We start from the raw sequence: 18,176 nt of genomic DNA, 5'->3' as shown, positions 1-18,176 counted from the left end.
TTATCGTCTGCAATGGGAAAAGTGTAAAATATACGCTGCCGTTCTGCTCCAAGGCAGTGGATTAGCAAAGCACACTTTCTTACTTCAGAAATCTCTGTAGGACTGATTGCAAGCAGATAAGTCTCAAACATATGGATCCAGGCAGTAAAAGCAATTGGAGGCTCACCTGGGCTTTGTAGAAAGGGTGCAGGTGGGTTCAGAGGCAGAAGATCCCATCCTCGTCGCCAAAATGTTGTAGTAGCCAGGCAAGGTACTAACAAACTTCAATAGGACTTTATTTTTTAAAGTGGAAACCTCTTTTCCAAGCTGCTGCTGCACCCTCAGTAGCTCTCCTGCAGCCTTCAACTCCTCCCTGCTCCTTCCTATTTCCTGTCCTTTCAGACTCCCAACAGCCAGTGCTCCCAATTCTAATAATTACAAACAACATCTAAACACCACAACTATTCAACATTCTTTGTCTGTCATAAACCTTTTAGCAGCCAATAATATGTAGCTAATTGAATGGTACTTTTTGCAATGCCATCCTTGCTTGAAAGAAATCTATAGAGTTTTTAACAAGGTGAGATAGTTAGAGTGGGCCAGGTGCACTCAAAGACAAGAGACTATAATTTTGAGTAGCATGGTCAAACCTTCATAGACAGAGGATAGCAGTCAGCGGTTGCTATTTTCCCCCTGGCTGCAACATTCAAGAGTGGATAATAAGTGACTTGCACAGTACCTTTGCTGACACCTGCATGCTGTTCTCTTGCATGTTCATGATGGCTTCAGAAATCTTGACATCAATAGGATCCATGACTGATTCAATGTTGAATGGTCCCTCTAATCTCTCTGCTACCAAGAGCATTGCATCTGTTAAAACACAAAGGATCCATTCCCTTAAAAAAAGAGTACCTAGAGAGCACAAAAAAACCCTAATGTTATACTGCTCAGCTTGCTGTGCCAGAGCTGGGAATATCCAAATGCTCCTGGCCTGGTTCAGTATTCTGCAGATGTGTGTCAGGGGGACATAAGAGATTTTAACATAATGCAAACTTTCTCTACAGATGTAATCTCCTGATTATCATAACTACCTAACAACCACCACCACCACCAAAGTAACAGAGATTGTAAAAGTTATATTAATAACAGCTGCCATAGCATTATCAATCTGAGGAGAAAACTTCTTCATATACAGATTGCATCTCAACATTCTGAAACAGATTTGTTCTCTAGACTATGTAATCTTATGCATCAGAAAAAGCAGGTGGATTGAAATGAACCCTTGGGTATATTTCTAGAGCTTGCACAAGATGATGAAAACTTGGATATATCAGGATCTTCTAATTAAAACAGCTGTTCTTTCTGACCCCAATGATCCATTTTTTAGCAGACTAACACAGGATAAATATTGGATTTCTGCCATAATAAATAGGTATAAACCAGGTTTTCCCCTCTATGTATTTTCAAAATGCAGCTAAATATTGTCTGCAGAAAGATATATTGTTTGCAACTTCTGTGATTTACACAACCTATTATATCTAATTATATGGAAGTCACCCTGTATCATTTTATCTAGTGGATTCTTTCATGAATAAAAATGAGTACCAATAAATAAATTAACAACAATTAAAATGCTATAGTACATAATACAAAAAGCTTAAATGACTATTTATGCATTCATAGCTACATAATATAAATGCAGTGCATTCATAGCACTGCATTTATATTAGTGCTAGCCACATAATAAACTGTAACTCCATCATGTAATAAATTGTATTGATCATACACCTTTGACCCTCTCATACATACTCTGCTTGCTGATCCACCACCCTACACATATTTTAACATTCCAGACCTGTAAATAGCTTCAAACAGCATCCATTTATTAAAAACAAAAAACAACCTTCAAGAGAAAAATATCCTTCTTTCTCCCCAAAATCGTAAAATTTCCTCCAAAATTTATTCTGGACTGAGGTCCAGAAATGGCATTATTCAAGTCCTGCTGCCTATTTAAAATCTAATATCTTGCATTCCTTTAAGGCTGCCAATGGGACACATAGTACTTGTTTCTAAGCCTGGGAGGTACTGAGATATTAGACATACAATTTACAGCACAGAAAATAGTACTTTGAGTAATGTTGCTCATGCTCAAATAAATTGGTTAGTCTCTAAGGTGCCACAAGTACTCCTTTTCTTTTGCGAATACAGACTAACGCGGCTGTTACTCTGAAACTTGTTTTACTTTGTTATTTACAATGGCTCTTTTCCTCTAACTCTCATACACTTGGACACATAGTAAAAAGAGGTTCTGACTTTACTGACAGAGGAATAAAAAGCCCAGTCCTAATATATATTTTAAAAAATCTTTTAAAGATTTCTACAGTAAATTTTGCACACTATATTTGGCATATACAGAAAACATGATAGTGTGGTTTGCTGTAAAAGTTTTTATAAGCATAAATTTGTGACGACATGCATAAATCATTTGTGGCTACACAATTTGTGAATAATACGGTCAGACCAAACTCTTGCTGATAAAACCTTTATTACATAACATCAGCTGCGGCATGTGTATGCATGCACACTCACACCCACACCCAGAATCGGTTTTGTTTTACACCCTCCTATGTATATTGTGACTCCCCATCACAAGCTCAAGTAAATGCTGATGGTGTACTGTGTATATCTAATTTGGTCTTTTTTTCAAAATCTTTTTGTTTATTTGCTTTCCACATGGTACAGGACTTCATAAACAGCTGGCTTCTAGCTGCATGACAAGTGAATCACAAAGTACAGTGTGGTTAATTAATTCTGTTATCATGTGTTTGTTAGAAATGCCTGGAGCAAAAACACTACTAATATTTCACAGTTCACATCACCTGTGCAAAGGCAGAGAAAATGGGCTGTGAGCAGTGTGTGTAGAGAACACAATACAACTGGTGTGCACAGTGCAGATAATAACTACAGCTCATGGCTTGCAGGCGGCCCCAAACAGGAGTTAGGTAACTGAATGATGCATCTAGCAGCACCTACAGCCTACCTAAGACCCCCACCGTATGGTCCCATGGAGAGAGTTGCCATGGAGCAATGCTGGGGCCTGCTGAGCACCTCCTTAGAGTCTCTCTGTTCCCTGTGGCCCATTCTCAGACGTACCCTAGCAGACAGGGGTACACAGACATCTTTCCGGGGAGTACATCAACTCATCTAGATATTTGCCTAGTTTTACAACAGGCTCCATAAAAACACTAGTGAAGTCAGTACAAACTCAATTTCATACAGACAATGACTTGTTTATATTGCTGTATATATTATACACTGAAATGTAAGTACAGTATTTATATTCCAATTGATATATTTTATAATTATATGATAAAAATGAGAAAGCAACTTTTCAGTAATAGCGTGCTGTTATTTTGTATTTTTAGGTTTGATTTTGTAAGCAAGTAGTTTTTAAGTGAGGTGAAACTTGGGGTACACAAGAGAAATCTGACTCCTGAAAGGGGTACAGTAGTCTGGAAAGGTGGAAAGCCACTGCCCTAGCAGATCACCTGTGATTCAGGCTGTGCACTGCCATTAGACGGGACTGCCCTACAAGTCAGAAACTAATGTAGGAATTTATTTTGTTTTGTTATTTCACTCCCAGAACACTTTTACTTTTATGGGTGCTGTTATTAAAAGAAACAGAGGACAAAGCTATGTTCTTAAAATGATTTATCTGATTTAAGAATTCAGAAGCTTACATATGAATTCCAAGGTAAGTTAATGTTTAGACTGTGTACATTTCCAAGCTCAGTGTATGGATTTATAATTTAAATAGACATGAGTCTACATATCTTTCCTAAGAACTGCAACAGCCCATCATCTTTTTCAATTATCTTTACAATGAAAGTGACATTTTCCAGTTTATGTCAATTTCCTTCAGTGCAGACTTCCAGATAACTGGTAAATCATGGGCTGATTTTTCTTCTCTTGAAAAAAAAGGGGCAGGATTAAGAACACTGATTTCTGACATACTCTAATGTTTCTTTTTATATATATGCTTTTATAATATATATATCAAATATCAAAATAAAAAGCTACAGCTGTCATAAATATAGAGGGAAGGGTAACAACCTTCCTGTATACAGTACTATAAAATTCCTCCTGGCCAGAGGCACAATATCCTTTTACCTCTAAAGGTTGAAGAAGCTCAGGTAACCTGGTTGGCACCTGACCAAAAGGACCAATAAGGGAACCCTGACATGGTGGGAGCCGTGGGATTATTTTGAACCAGAGATCATTTTGAACCGAAAGCACAGTAGGATTTTAAAAGGACAATTTCCCCCCCCCCTCCCCTTTTGGCTGCTTGGAAGCAGGATTTTTAGCTGCGAGCAGCTGGAGTTTTTTTCCTCTGCCTCAGGGCAGAGGGGTTAAGTTACAGCAGCAAGGAAATTCACAAGCAGGGTTGTTTTTTTTTTCTTTTTTTTCTAGCTCCCGGGTAAGCTAGGTAAGCAGGAGCTAGGATGACGAAATGCAATATCCAATAGCAACTAGAATTAGCTAAATTTAAAGCTGAAGAAAAACAAAAAGAACATGACAGACATAGGAAAGAGGCGCAACGCTTGGAAGTGGAGTTAGCTCTGAAGCGCTTAGATCTGAAAAAGGCTAAGCTGAATCTACCAGCTAACCCTACCAATCCTTCTCCGGGTGCTCCCCACTCCAGAAAATTTCCCAACTACAAGGCAGGCGATGATACCAAGGCCTTCTTAGAAAATTTCAAAAGGGCCTGACTTGGGTACATCATCTTTACAGACAAGTACATGGTAGAGCTGAGGCCTCAGCGCAGTGGACCCTTAGCAGAGGTGGCATCTGAAATGCCTAAAAAACAAATGAACAGCTACAAACTTTTTAAAAACAAGGCCAGAATTAGAATCGGGCTAACACCCGAGCCTGCCCGTCGGCGGTTCAGAGCCCTAAGGTGGAAACCAGACGTGCCATTTACCTGACACGCCTACCACATTGTGAAAAATTGGGATGCCTGGATATCAGGAGCAAGTGTTAAACCTCCAGAAGAGTTGCCCTTCCTAATGCAAATGGAGCAGTTCCTAGAGAGTGTTCCAGAGGAAATAAAAAGGTACATCCTAGATGGGAAGCCCAAAACTGTAATCGAGGCGGGGGACATTGGAGCCAAATGGGTGGAGGTGGCAGAAAAAACAACAACTGGTAGCAGTTGGAGTGAATATCAGAAGGGGCAACCTGAAAGAAAATCCTATCACCGGGGGCAACCCAAGGCCCCAACTACATTCCAAGGAAAACCCCAAATACCTTATCGTCCCACCACACCCATCTCCAGCAACCAACCTTGCCCTAGTGACCAGTCAGCTGGGCGATGTTTTAAATGTAATGAGCTGGGGAATGGGAAGACCAACTGCCCCAAGAACCCCAACAGACTGCAGTTCATTACACCAGAATCACGCCAAAGGTCCTCAGGCCCAGATGCCTCTCAGGTACCCTCAGAGCAAAGGGAAATTGTGAGTGTGGGCGGGAAGAAGGTTACAGCTTGATGGGACACTGGAGTACAAGTGACAGCTATCCACCAGTCCTTATTGGACCCCAAGTTCATCAACCCAGAGGCCCAAGTGACAATTCAACCCTTCATGTGAAACTCTTTAAACTTGCCTACAGCCAAGTTGCCTGTCCAGTACAAGGGCTGGTCAGGAATGTGGACTTTTGCAGTCTACGATGATTATCCCATTCCCATGCTGCTGGGGGAAGACTTGGCCAACCAGGTGAAACTAGCCAAGGTGGGAATGGTCACATGCAGCCAGACTAAGCAAGCTATCACACCTGAGACTTCAACAAGGGCCCAGTCTGTGTTACCAGAGACCCAGACTGAGGGGGTGGAACCAGACCCCATGCCAACGTCTGCGACAGTAGTAGTGGATCCAATCATGGAGACCAGGTCAGAGCCTAAAATACCACATAGTGCGCCAGCTTGAAAGTGGTTCACAGTCAACGGAAACAGCCCCATCACCTACATTGCTTCCAGAGGGACCACGCCCAAGTCCACAATTCAATGAGGAACTGATGTCTCCAGCATCAAGGGAACAGTTCAAGGCCAAGCAAAAAGCAAATAAAAGTCTCCAGAGAGTTTGGATGGCGGGACGGAGCAACCCACTGCCTCTCAGGTCTTCTAATCAATCCAGGTTTGTTGTAAAAAGAGGACTTTTATACAAAAGAACTCTTTCTGGTGAACACCAGGAAAACTGGCATCCTCAAAGACAGTTGTTAGTTCCAACTAAGAACCGGGTAAAGCTCTTGAGCTTAGCCCATGATCATCCTAGAGGCCATGCTGGGCTGAACAGAACCAAAAACCATTTGGGGAAGTCCTTCCACTCGAAGGGAATGGAAAAGAATGTTTCTGCCTATGTCTGGTCTTGTGAGGTATGCCAAAAAGTGGAAAAACCTCAAGACCAGGTCAAAGCCCCTCTCTAGCCACTCCCCATAATTGACGTTCCATTTCAGCAAGTAGCTATGGATATTCTGGTCCTTTTCTGAAAAAGGCACCCAGAGGAAAGCAGTACATACTAACTTTCATGGATTTTGTCACCCGATGGCCAGAAGCAGTAGCTCTAAGCAACACCAGGGCTAAAAGTGTGTGCCAGGCATTAACAGACATTTTTGCTAGGGTAGGTTGGCCCTCCAACATCCTTACAGATTCGAAAACTAATTTCCTGGCAAAAACCATAAAAAGCCTTTAAAAAGCTCTTGGGGTGAATCACTTGGTTGCCACCCCTTACCACCATCAAACGAATGGCCTGGTGGAAAAGTTTAAGAAAACTTTGGTGCCATGATCCATAAATTCGTAAATGAGTACTCCAATGATTGGGACCTAGTGTTGCAGCAGTTGCTCTTTGCCTACAGAGCTGTACCACATCCCAGTTTAGGGTTTTCACCATTTGAACTTGATTATGGCCACGAGGTTAAGGGGCCACTACAGTTGGTGAAACAGCAATGGGAGTGTTTTACGCCTTCTCTAGGAACTAACGTTCTGGGCTTTGTAAGCAACCTACAAAACACCCTCTGAGACTCTTTAGCCCTTGCTAGAGAAAACCTAAAAGCTGCTCAGGAAGAGCAAAAAGCCTGGTATGAAAAACATGCAAGAGAGCATGGGGGAAAGAAGGGGACCAGGTCATGGTCTTGAAGGCACTCCAGGCCCATAAAATAAAAGCATCGTGGGAAGGGCCATTCATGGTCCAAGTGCTCCTGGGAGCTGTTAATTATCTCATAGCATTCCCCACTTTAACCATAAAGCCTAAGGTGTACCATGTTAATTCTTTAAAGCCCTTTTATTCCAGAGAATACATGTTGGTCAGTTTACAGCCCAGGGAGGAGATGACGCTAAGTAACCTGAAGGTGTCTACTATGAAAAAAAAAAGTGACGGTGACGTGGAAGAGGTATACCTCTCAATGACCCTTGGACATATGCAGTGCCAGCAGATCAAGGAGCTGTGCAATAGCTTCGTGCCGATGTTCTCAGCCACCCCAGGATGGGCCAAATGGGCATACCACGCCATTGACACAGGTAATGCTCACCCAATTAAAGCCCAACCTTACCGGGTGTCTCCTCAAGATAAAACTGCTATAGAATGGAAGATCCAGGATATGCTACAGATGGGTGTAATCTGCCCCTCTGGCAGTGCATGGGCATCTCCAGTGGTTCTAGTTCCCAAACCAGGTGGGGAGATACAGTTTTGCATGGACTACCGTAAACTAAATGCAGTAACTCGCCCAGACAACTATCCAATGTCACTCACAAGTTAGCTCTTGGAGAAACTGAGACATGCCCAGTTCATCTCTACCTTAAACTTAACGAAGGGGTACTGGCAAGTACCGCTGGATGAATCCGTCAAGGAAAGGTCAGCCTTCATCACCCATGTAGGGCTGTATGAACTTAATATGCTCCCTTTCGGGCTGCGAAATGCACCTGCCACCTTCCAAAAACTTGTAGATGGTCTCCAAGCAGGATTGGGAGAATATGCAGCCACCTACCTTGACGATGTGGCCATATTTTTGGATTCCTGGCCAGAACACCTGGAACATCTACAAAAAGTCTTTGAGCACATAAGGGAGGCAGGACTAACTGTTAAGGCTAAAAAGTGTCAAATAGGCCTAAACAGAGTGACTTACCTTGAACACCAGGTGGGTCAAGGAACTATCACCCCCGTACAGGCCAAAGTGGATGCTATCCAAAAGTGGCCTGTCCCAAAGTTAAAGAAACAGGTCCATTCCTTCTTAGGTTTGGCCGGATATTACAGGCAATTTGTACCGCACTACAGCCAAATCACCGCCCCACTAACAGACCTAACCAAAAAAATCCAGCCAAATGCAGTTCAGTGAACTGAAAAGTGTCAGAAGGCCTTTAACCATCTTAAAGCGACACTCAGGTCTGACCCTGTACTAAGGGCCCCAGACTTTGACAAACCGTTCCTAGTCACCACCACCTAGTCCTTCCGAGCGTGGTGTGGGAGCAGTTTTAATGCAGGAAGGACCGGATCAAAAATTCTATCCTGTCATGTTTCTCAGCAAGAAGCTATCTGAGAGGGAAAGCCACTGGTCAATCATCAAAAAGAAATGCTATGCCTTTGTGTACGTGCTGGAAAAGCTATGCCCATACGTTTGAGGACGGCGTTTCCAACTACAAGCCGACCATGCTGCATTAAAGTGGCTTCACACCATCAAGAACAATAACAAAAAACTTCTTCGGTAGAGTTTAGCTCTCCAAAATTTTAATTTTAAAATACAACACATTTCGGGAGCTTCTAACCAAGTGGCTGATGCACTCTCCTGTAAAAGTTTCCCCAAATCAACTGGTTAAAATCGTCCTTACAATGTAAAAAATACTGTTAGTTTTTATATAGTCAGTAGTATATCTAAAGGTACATGTGTCTTATTAACTCTGTTTTCTCCTAGAGCTCCAGAAAGGAATCACAGCCAGTGTGAAACCGGCTGTCCAACACTATCTGTGATTTGGGGGATGTGTCATAAATATAAAGGGAAGGGTAACAACCTTCCTGTATACAATACTATAAAATCCCTCCTGGCCAGAGGCACAATATCCTTTTACCTGTAAAGGGTTAAGAAGCTCAGGTAACCTGGCTGGCACCTGAACAAAAGGACCAATAAGGGAACCCTGACAACTGCATATTACTATTATTTAGCAATTTTATTACTTAGCTTAATAGAGAGTTGGTTAACTGTCAACTTGATTACAATCTCTAAGTACCTACATGGGAAACAAATATTTAATAGTGGGCTCTTCAATCTAGCAGACAAAGGTGTAATATGCGCCAATGGCTGGAAGCTGAAACAAACTGAGGCTGGAAATAAGGCCTGAATTTTGAACAATGATTAACCATTGGAACGATTTATCAAGGGTCCTGGTGGATCACCAATTTTTTTTAAACCAAGATTGGAAGTTTTTCTAAAACATATGGTCTAGGAATTATTCTGGGGAAATTCTATGGCAGGAGGTCAATCTAAATGATCACAGTGGCTCTTTCTGGCCTTGAGCTCTATGAGCTACAGAACACCTATGAAAAGGGTTATGAGTCCCAGTGCTCCCTGTACTCCAGCACTTGTGGGGAGGGCACTTGTGAAAAGAGGGAGTTTTGCTTCCAAAATGCTTTGTTCCCTCTTCGTTTCTTGCTTCAGCACTGCAATTGAAGGGGATGCAATTGCAGCATTGGTAGATATACCCAGGCTAGCAGTGCTAAAAATAGAAGAGTAGATGCGATGGTGTGGACTTCCGTGCAGTTGCACAAGTCCACCTAGCACCCTGGGGGCCAACTTGCACTGCTGAAGCCCACGCTGCTGCATCTACCCCATTATCTTTAGCAATGCTAGCATGGCGATGTCTACCCAAGCTCCAGGCACACCTCGGACTGCAATGTACCCCCCCTGTATGGTTTGGATTAGTTGGCTTCTGGGGATGGGACTAACTTGATTGTGCCCTGTGGCATTCTTCCCCCACACCTTCACCTCTGCTTCTCTTCTACTGGTAAACTAACATCGGGTTCCCTACTGCAGCCTAGTGTCCCTCTTCCTCAGAGGGATTTCTAGGAGTAGAGAGTGTGATGCATTCCCTGGAAGCACAGCTTCTCCTGGGAGACAGGGGCTGGAAAGTGCTGAGAGCCAGCATTCTCCACAAATCGTAGGGTATTGTCGGTTTCTGGAGAAGAAGGATCTGACGCAAAGCCCAGTGTAGCAGGCTGTGGCAGGCCCCCTTGGCTCCTGCCTCTGCTAAGTCCACAAAGTCACTCTGAGACCCTTGGGTTAGTATCCACTGGTGCAGTTTATTCACAGGCTTGTTCCCACCACCATTTCACCATGTACAGTTGGCCCTTTACTGTCTGCAGGCAGGAGGGAGGGAAGGAAGAGCTACCTCCCTGCTTCTACTCCTTGCCTTTTCCCTTTCTTTCTGCTCTTCCCTGGTTTCCTTCCCCTGAGGCTTTTATACAGCCCAGGCTAATTAGGCAGCAGCTGTGTCTGCTTCCGCAATTAGGGCCAGGTTATCTCCAGCCAGCTCTAATTTATTCCCCTAATTGGGAGCTGGTATGACAGACGGCTGAATTAGCAACCATTTGCCCAGCACCCTGTCACACCCACTGAAGTTGTATCAGACTCTACTTTCTCTTCTGGTTCTGCTACAATTCTTGATCCATCAATAGAATAGTACCAGGAAAACTCTATGAGAGGAACTCTGTGAAGTTTCTATTCCTCTACCCAGGTACTTCCCTTGTTTATGGCCCTATACACACTGACTGGCGCTATTAAATACCTTTCTAGCAATTAGCTTAAAAGAAATATACAGTGTTCGTTCACATATTGCAATGTGAACTAACATAACAATCGATATTATTTGGGAAATTTCAAAAGCACCTGAGAGTTTGTATGTGTGAACTGGGAAGGGAAGGGTGGGGAGCCAGCTGTGAACAGAGTGTGTCACTGATTGTGAATGTATCTTGACCTTGAGAGTGGAACAGCAGTTAGGGAAAGGGACGCAATTGTAAACACAGTGGTCTGCAAAGAAATGCTCACTCTACTGCTCGCCTTCCTTGCAGAGGAAAGATCTGTGATTGCATTGTCATGTAGTTAAGGATGAAGTGAGCTTTCAAAATCGTTATAATGTTAAATTAATAACAAGTGTGAACACTGGATTTTAGGTATATATTTACTTCTTTTAAGTTAGCAAAAATGCATCCCATAATAGTCTGCCAAAACCTTTTATCACTAGAATAAGATTTACTAACAGGGTTCAAGGAGAGGTGAAAAAGGAAAACTCCACCTCATGTTAAATGAGATGCTAAGAGCTCTTTTTTCAGGAAAGCTGAACCAGTGCCAAAGCTTCTGTTTCTCGGAGGGTACACAGTCCATATTTCAAATAGATTATTTATGTGAAAAAAACACACTGCTCTCTTTTGGGATGTACATATCTAATTATTAGATTTTTTCTTTGACAATGTGATGCAGTTGTGAAAAAGGCAAATATCATTCTAGGATGTATTAACAGGAGTGTTGTAAGTAAGACATAGAAGGTAATTGTCCCACTCTATGCAGCTGGAGTACTGTGTCCAATTCTGGGCACCACACTTTAGGAAAGATGTGGATAAACTGGAGAGAGCCCAGAAGATAGCAACAAATATGATAAAAAGTTTAGAAAACCTGACCTATGAGGAAAGGTTAAAAGATGGGACAGGTTTAATCTTGAGAAAAGATGACGGGTGGAGGGACACCTGATAGTCTTCAATACGTTAAGAGCTGTTCTAAAGAGGATGGTGATGAATTGTTCTCCACGTCTACTGAAGATAGGTCAAGAAGTAACGGGCTTAATCTGCAGCAAGGGAAATTTAGGTTAGATATTAGGAAAAAAGTTCTAACTAGAAGGGTAGTTACGCTCTGGACTTGGCTTCCATGGGAGGTTGTGGAATCCCAGTTATTGGAGGTTTTTAAGAACAGGGTGGACAAACACCTGTCAGGGATGATCTAGGTTTACCTGGTCCTACCTCAGCACAGGGGCTGGACTTGATGGCCTCTCAAGGTCCCTTCCAGCCCTACATTTCTAGGATTCTATGATCTGTTTGGGTTACCAACATCTCTTAGGGTAATATGGTACAGCCACTGGCTCACTCTATTGATTCTCAATCTAGGACACTGTGATCACCTTTCAGTTGTCAATGCAGTCACTTCCTCTGTGTCATCCTCACAATGTAAAAATACCTATGGCCAGTCTACACGAGAGCTTGCACCATTATTGAAACACAGGAAGGATGTAGATGAACCAGTAGAGAACTCAATATTAAGTTCACCAAGAGCTATATATAGCAAGTACCCTTCATTTGGAACAGGGGGACGCTAACCATCATATTCCTGTATGGAATTGCCCTTGATGATCACGTAGAAGCTACATGGCTGCAGTGGCCCTTCAGCTTAGCATATAGCATTCATTCACTGAAGACCTCATTACCCCAAACAAGAATTTGGAGCTGATGAGTTTTGACAGTACTCTGCAAAATCCTGTAAAGTTTGTCCTGGCTCTTTGAGCCACCACTTTATCCCCATGTACTATTATGGATTGATTCAAAGCCCATTGAACAAAGACAAAAGACTCTCACCATCCTAGGATCAGTCCCTGGAGATAGTACTCTTTAGATCTGAATGCTGTGGGGTCAGAGGCAGAATGCTTTCAGTACAGGGTTCTCAATCCTTTAATCTGTTTGTTCCGCTGGTCCAACAGAACCTATGTCTATTTAACCGCATAGCATAGAAGAAAGCCAATCTCTTTTCTTGGGCTTTTTGCTTGAGGTTTTTTTGGATTAGATTCAATCTATTTTGCTGTGAGGGTCTGCTTTTTCTGAGTGCCACTGGTCAACAGGTTATGTACTAGTTTTAAGAGAGGATATATTGGTCACATTTTATAAATTAAAAATAGATAATAAGTAGCCACTTTCCTTCATCCATATGCTGTAAGATGAAAAAACTTGGTGGGGGTGGGGTTTAAATCAGGTAGCACATGACTAGGGAAATAACTTGCAAACTAATAAATAAGGCAACATTTAAAAACCTCAGCAGTAAATTGTGTTCCCTTCTCAGAAAATGAACCTCTGGGTTCTGTAAGACTCTTTATTTTCAGCTCACGCTAATTAGCAGACATGAGTAAAGGATTTGCTTTTTGATTTTGAAGTCAGACATGCATCCCTTATGCTCTTCAGCCAAATGACTTGCAAAAGGAGGAATTGTCAATAACATTAAAGAGTTAACTTGTTTCCTACCCCATTCTGTAATAATAGCGAGTTTTCCATCAGTCATTTGGATTTGTCTCTCACTCTCTCCTTTAGGTAGAGCAGTTCAAGAAATCACTTGAATACCATGTAGATAACAAGGGGGAAAGATATTGACAGATAGCTGTAGTCTTGTAGTAGTAGAGAGCACAACATGAGTTTTCGACATTTGATAGGCCATTTGGTAAAACACTTTTTTTATTTTTACACAAAAATTAACCATAATAGAAAAGAGTTCCTCTCATACCTTGTCTTTTTATAGCTATTGGAAATTCTAAACCATTTAGTGCTCTGTTACCAAGGGCCCGATTGTGCCTGATCTAAATTCAGGTATGCAAGGAGTAGATGAGGAGGCAAAGACGAAGCACAATAGTAGTTCTCTGACTCAGAGAACTTGTTTGCACTGCCAGACCAGCAGCATCCTCAGATTGTGGCAAAAAGAGAACCCATCTCTGGATGATGCTCAAAGCTAGGCTGAGAAGCTCAGGGACTCAAAGACTACTATTGTGCCTAACCTTTGCTCGCCACCTCCCCACTGTAGGGACCGCTCCTTCCTACTACCTTTGGAGTATGTAAATGGAGCAGAAATACAGGTGTGAACTCCAAAGGGGACACCTCCATAGTGAGGATATGAGGCCAAGGTTCTGTCCAGCCACACTCTAACACCAGCTCATAATGCAGGTGGAATAGGCTTCACTACGCATAGGGATGGAGCAACATGCATATTCTGCCTGAATGCCCAGCATCTGGGAGAGAGATTATGCCCCTGGTGATGTAGCTGTGCACCATGCCTTACTAGGGATGTGCAAAATCTGGGTCTACATAGCAATTATGTAAGGCTTTTTATAACTTCAGTTTTTTTTCTAGGGTAGTCTTCAGGATCTTCAATATCTTTTCTTTTCCCCTGATGTCCCTCATGCCGACACACACTGCACTGTACAAATCTTCCTCTGGCTGAGGAGGAATAGACATGGTGTCTCCCAGAACTGCTCAACATCTCTTTGAGCATCATCATCACTTGGCCAGAGTCTGAGCATGATGCCAGTGCGATGTTCTCACCCTGGCTGGTCTGGGAGCAAAAGCAAATCTGTCACTGAACTTGAGGGATTACCCTTAAAACTCCATTGGTTTGTGAAGTAGAAAAACTAATTGTATTTCTGCAGCTTCTCAACATTCCAAGCCCTACGCACTAGGACCAAATGCTTCTCACATTTATACCATGTAAATCCAGAGGAACTCAGTTGTAACTGTGCATATGTCTACATCTGAGCCTGGAGATGTGATTCCCAGCTCAGGTGGATATACCTGCGCTAGATCTGCTTGAACTAGCATGCTAAAAATAGCAGTTGCAGCTGGGGTAGCATGGATGGTGGCTGAGGCTAGTTGCCTGCGTCCATGCTCGCCTGGACTCCTGGGCACGTACTCTGGCTGCTAGCTGCCAGCACTGCCTGGTGCTACTCAGGCTACATGGCGGGCACTGCTGGGAATCATGCCGCCCAGACCAAATGTGGAGTACCCCGGAGAGTAGAATTTAAACTTCCCTCCCATTTTATCACTGGGATTCAGAAAGTCACTGATGTACCAATCTAACATTTTAGCAAGGCTGCCTTTTATAAGTATCCAGTTTGAATTCTCAAATTGAACAGTCAAACCACGATTTGCTATATTCAGAACTGTTTCATGTGGTCCTCACCTCCCCCCCTCACTTTAAATATACAGCAGAAAAATAGCTGCCTAACAGCTGACAGCACAGGTTCAGGGACAAGAAACAGCTGCACAAAAAAGCAAAGAAAATGGAAATAAAAAGGAGAAATGACACATAATTACAAATGGAACTCGAGAAACAAATACAGATACGACTGAAAAGTAGACAAAAAAGGAACAGCTGCACAAAGAATAAAGTAAATGGAAAACTAGATTAAAATAAACATGGAATTTACTTGAAACTGTTAACAAAAACAAGACCAAGAAAAAATAAAGATGAAAACCAGGAAAAGATGCAAAATGTAGATGTCACCAGATTTGAGGCAAAATCATACTTCTCTTCAGCATTGCATGAGCCTATGGAACTCCTGAAAACATATACTCTACCCTTTCTTGGACACTGTGGAAGCTGGATATCTGATGCTCTGCTGAACAGGATTTCTAAAAACTTTTAGTCACTGAACTTTCGTAGCTGAATGGCACATCATCTTTCATGAAAACACAGTGCACTCCATTCTCCTTGTCTCTCTTGGCTGTATTGTACCACCAAGAAGAGTTTAAACAGTCCCATCATAAGCCACCGAGAATGTACTTTGTGAATCATGAAACTGATTGATACGTGCATGTATACTGCCTGCTATGGCCCTTTATTTAAATTTTTATTGCTGTTTCCTCATATGAATAATTCTTTCATGTCATCGGTGGCTTGGAATGTTCAAATAATTCATACAAGTCCATCTTTCTGACCCTTCTTTGATGACATATGCTCAAATGGTTAAAGATGGCAAATCACAATGTGAAATCACAATGTAAAATTCTCCTGAATTTACTGTTCATTTTATCTTGCTAGAATCACAGAAATTAGAGCTCAAAAAGACCTTTTCAGATAACTAGCTCATTCCCTTGCCAGTGCAGAATTATTACCTGCCATATATATTCTCCAGTGCTTTGTCCAGTCCAATTTTAAAATGACTCAGATGATAGGGCTTTCACCACCTCCCACACAAGATTGTTTACATGTTGACTACACCTTTCTGGTAGCAAAATTTTCCAGATATGTAGCATAATTTTTCTGTTGCTCTATTTCACTCCATTACTCCTAAATAAGCCATCTTGTATCATCATAAACAATTCCCCTCCCTGCTTGGTATTTACATCTTTCAAGTACTTGTAGATAATTATTAGACCCTCCCTTAGTCAATATTTGCCCAGTCTGCACATATTTAGTTCTTAATCTCTTTCCATAAATCAATCCCTCCAGCCCCTTTTGAGTTCTATTGCTGCTCTCTTTATAAGCTCGTGCTCGAGATCATCCGGTTATTGTGGTGCTTAGAACTGATTATGGTTTCTAAATGCAATCGCATTGGGTAGCAGGCTACACTTCTCTAGCGCCCCCTTGGAGAGAGGATAGGTTCTGCTCCTGTCTCAGAATCCAGAACACAGCCTTTTGGCTGTGCTGTTCAAGGTGTAGACCCTGTTGTGGGGTGAAGTTAACCTAGTTCAAACAAAAATGTCAATATGCTTCCACAGTCCACAAAAAGCAGAGTCCTAGGCCTTTGGGATGACCAAAAAAAAAAAAAAGCAGGGAAAGAAAAGTACTGGCACGTCTCCTTTCGGATGTGACGGCATGCTAAGGCTCTCAAGCCATTTCCACAGTCAGTAATCCCTGCTTCCAAAGGGCTACTGGGGTTTGAGTTGCAGTCCTGCTCCTTTGCAGTGCAGCTCTGTGCTCAGCAGGGATCCTCCCTTTCAAACAATTGCCCATCTCCAGGCTTGACGAGCCTCTAAGGGCGTGATGGGCTGAGGCTGATTGTGGCCAGAGGAGCTCTTTAGTCCTTTCCTGACTGGAAATGATTATTTACCACTCTGCCAATATTTGTGTTAGCAGCAAATTTTCCCAGCAGTGATTTTATATTTACTTCCAGATCATTGGTGAACATGTTCAATAACATCAGGCTTAGAACTGATCCCTGCAGAACCACAATTTCCTATTCTACAAACTTTCTCCCTTCCGTTTAGAGCATCCAGAATGCTGCACCAAGCTCGTCATCTTTTTCTAGCCACTTCAAACATGTCTCCATTCCCCTTTCTTGTATCCCTGCACTGGCTCCCCCTCTTTCATGCATTAAATTCAAGTTACCCTTCCCATTCAACAAATCCAACCCCGCCCACATGTCTATCATGTCTTCTGTCCTCTAAAGCCTCTCTTGATAGTGCAATTTGTCTCCTACTTCCAATACTGTCATCGTATTTACTTACGTGAAGGCATTATTTCACCTAGACAAAACTAATCAACTACATCTTAATTTATCAACGCAGTGTTCCTTTAACATTCTAACAGGTCTGTTATCCCATAGGGGCCTGATCCAAAGCCCACTGAAGGCAATGGAAAGTCTCAAAGACTTAATGGGCTCTGCATCAGATCCTAGATACTTCTTTATTCGTATTTATTTTAATAGACACTGTGATTGGATTTACCAGGAAGCAATAGCCAGAATGGCTATTCCCCCTCCCCCTCTTAAGATTGGTTCCATATTTGCCTTTTTTCAGTCCTCAGTACCTGTGATACACATTGTCTAGACCTATTGGCTTTTCCAAGTTCAGGTTTTCCAAGCAATTTCTCTTTCTTTCTTTCTTTCTTTCTTTCTTTCTTTCTTTCTTTCTTTCTTAAATTAAAAGCTAAATGGACAAATGAATCATTACTTCTTAAGGCCAGATATTGCCATCCTTTTCACTCTTGTAGTACCTTACTCTGTGAGCAAAGCAACTGAGTTCAATGGGGCTATTATCTTAATAAGCTGTTTAGTGTAAGACTGGCAGAATCTGGTACTCATTATTTATACCTTTTTTCAAAATTACTTTTTATTACAAACTGATTTTATAACGCAAACATGTATCTCAGCAATGTTTAGATCCACCACTAATTTAACTGCTCTTTAATAGGTCCACTTTCTTCTTAGTATTTCTTTCTCCCTAAATATATGTAATATACCTGATTATTTTCCATTAATCCCTTTGGCTACCATTAACTGATTCTACTTTTTTGGGCTTCCTTTTTTTGTTCCCAGAAAACTGTTAGTGGTTTTGAATATTACTGTTTGTTTCTAATACAGTTTTGGGGTTTTTTTTTACTCTCAGAGCTGCTTGGATGCTTCTTTTTCCTAGTATGTTTTT

At 42.0% G+C, this 18,176-nt stretch overlaps 1 protein-coding gene across 1 annotated transcript in view; it reads right to left on the bottom strand.

Annotated features, from left to right (window-relative positions):
• Positions 1 to 18,176, bottom strand: part of GPC6 (glypican 6) — a 1,111,975-nt gene that overhangs the window by 84,605 nt on the left and 1,009,194 nt on the right. Inside the window, exon 5 of the mRNA XM_073347752.2 lies at positions 719 to 849. Coding sequence (XP_073203853.1) covers positions 719 to 849 — 131 coding nt within the window. The remainder of the gene's footprint in view (positions 1 to 718; positions 850 to 18,176) is intronic.

The sequence above is a fragment of the Lepidochelys kempii genome, chromosome 1 (genome assembly GCF_965140285.1).
Source record: "Lepidochelys kempii isolate rLepKem1 chromosome 1, rLepKem1.hap1, whole genome shotgun sequence".
NCBI lineage: Eukaryota > Metazoa > Chordata > Testudines > Cheloniidae > Lepidochelys > Lepidochelys kempii.
This window is presented reverse-complemented; position numbering and strand designations above follow the sequence as displayed.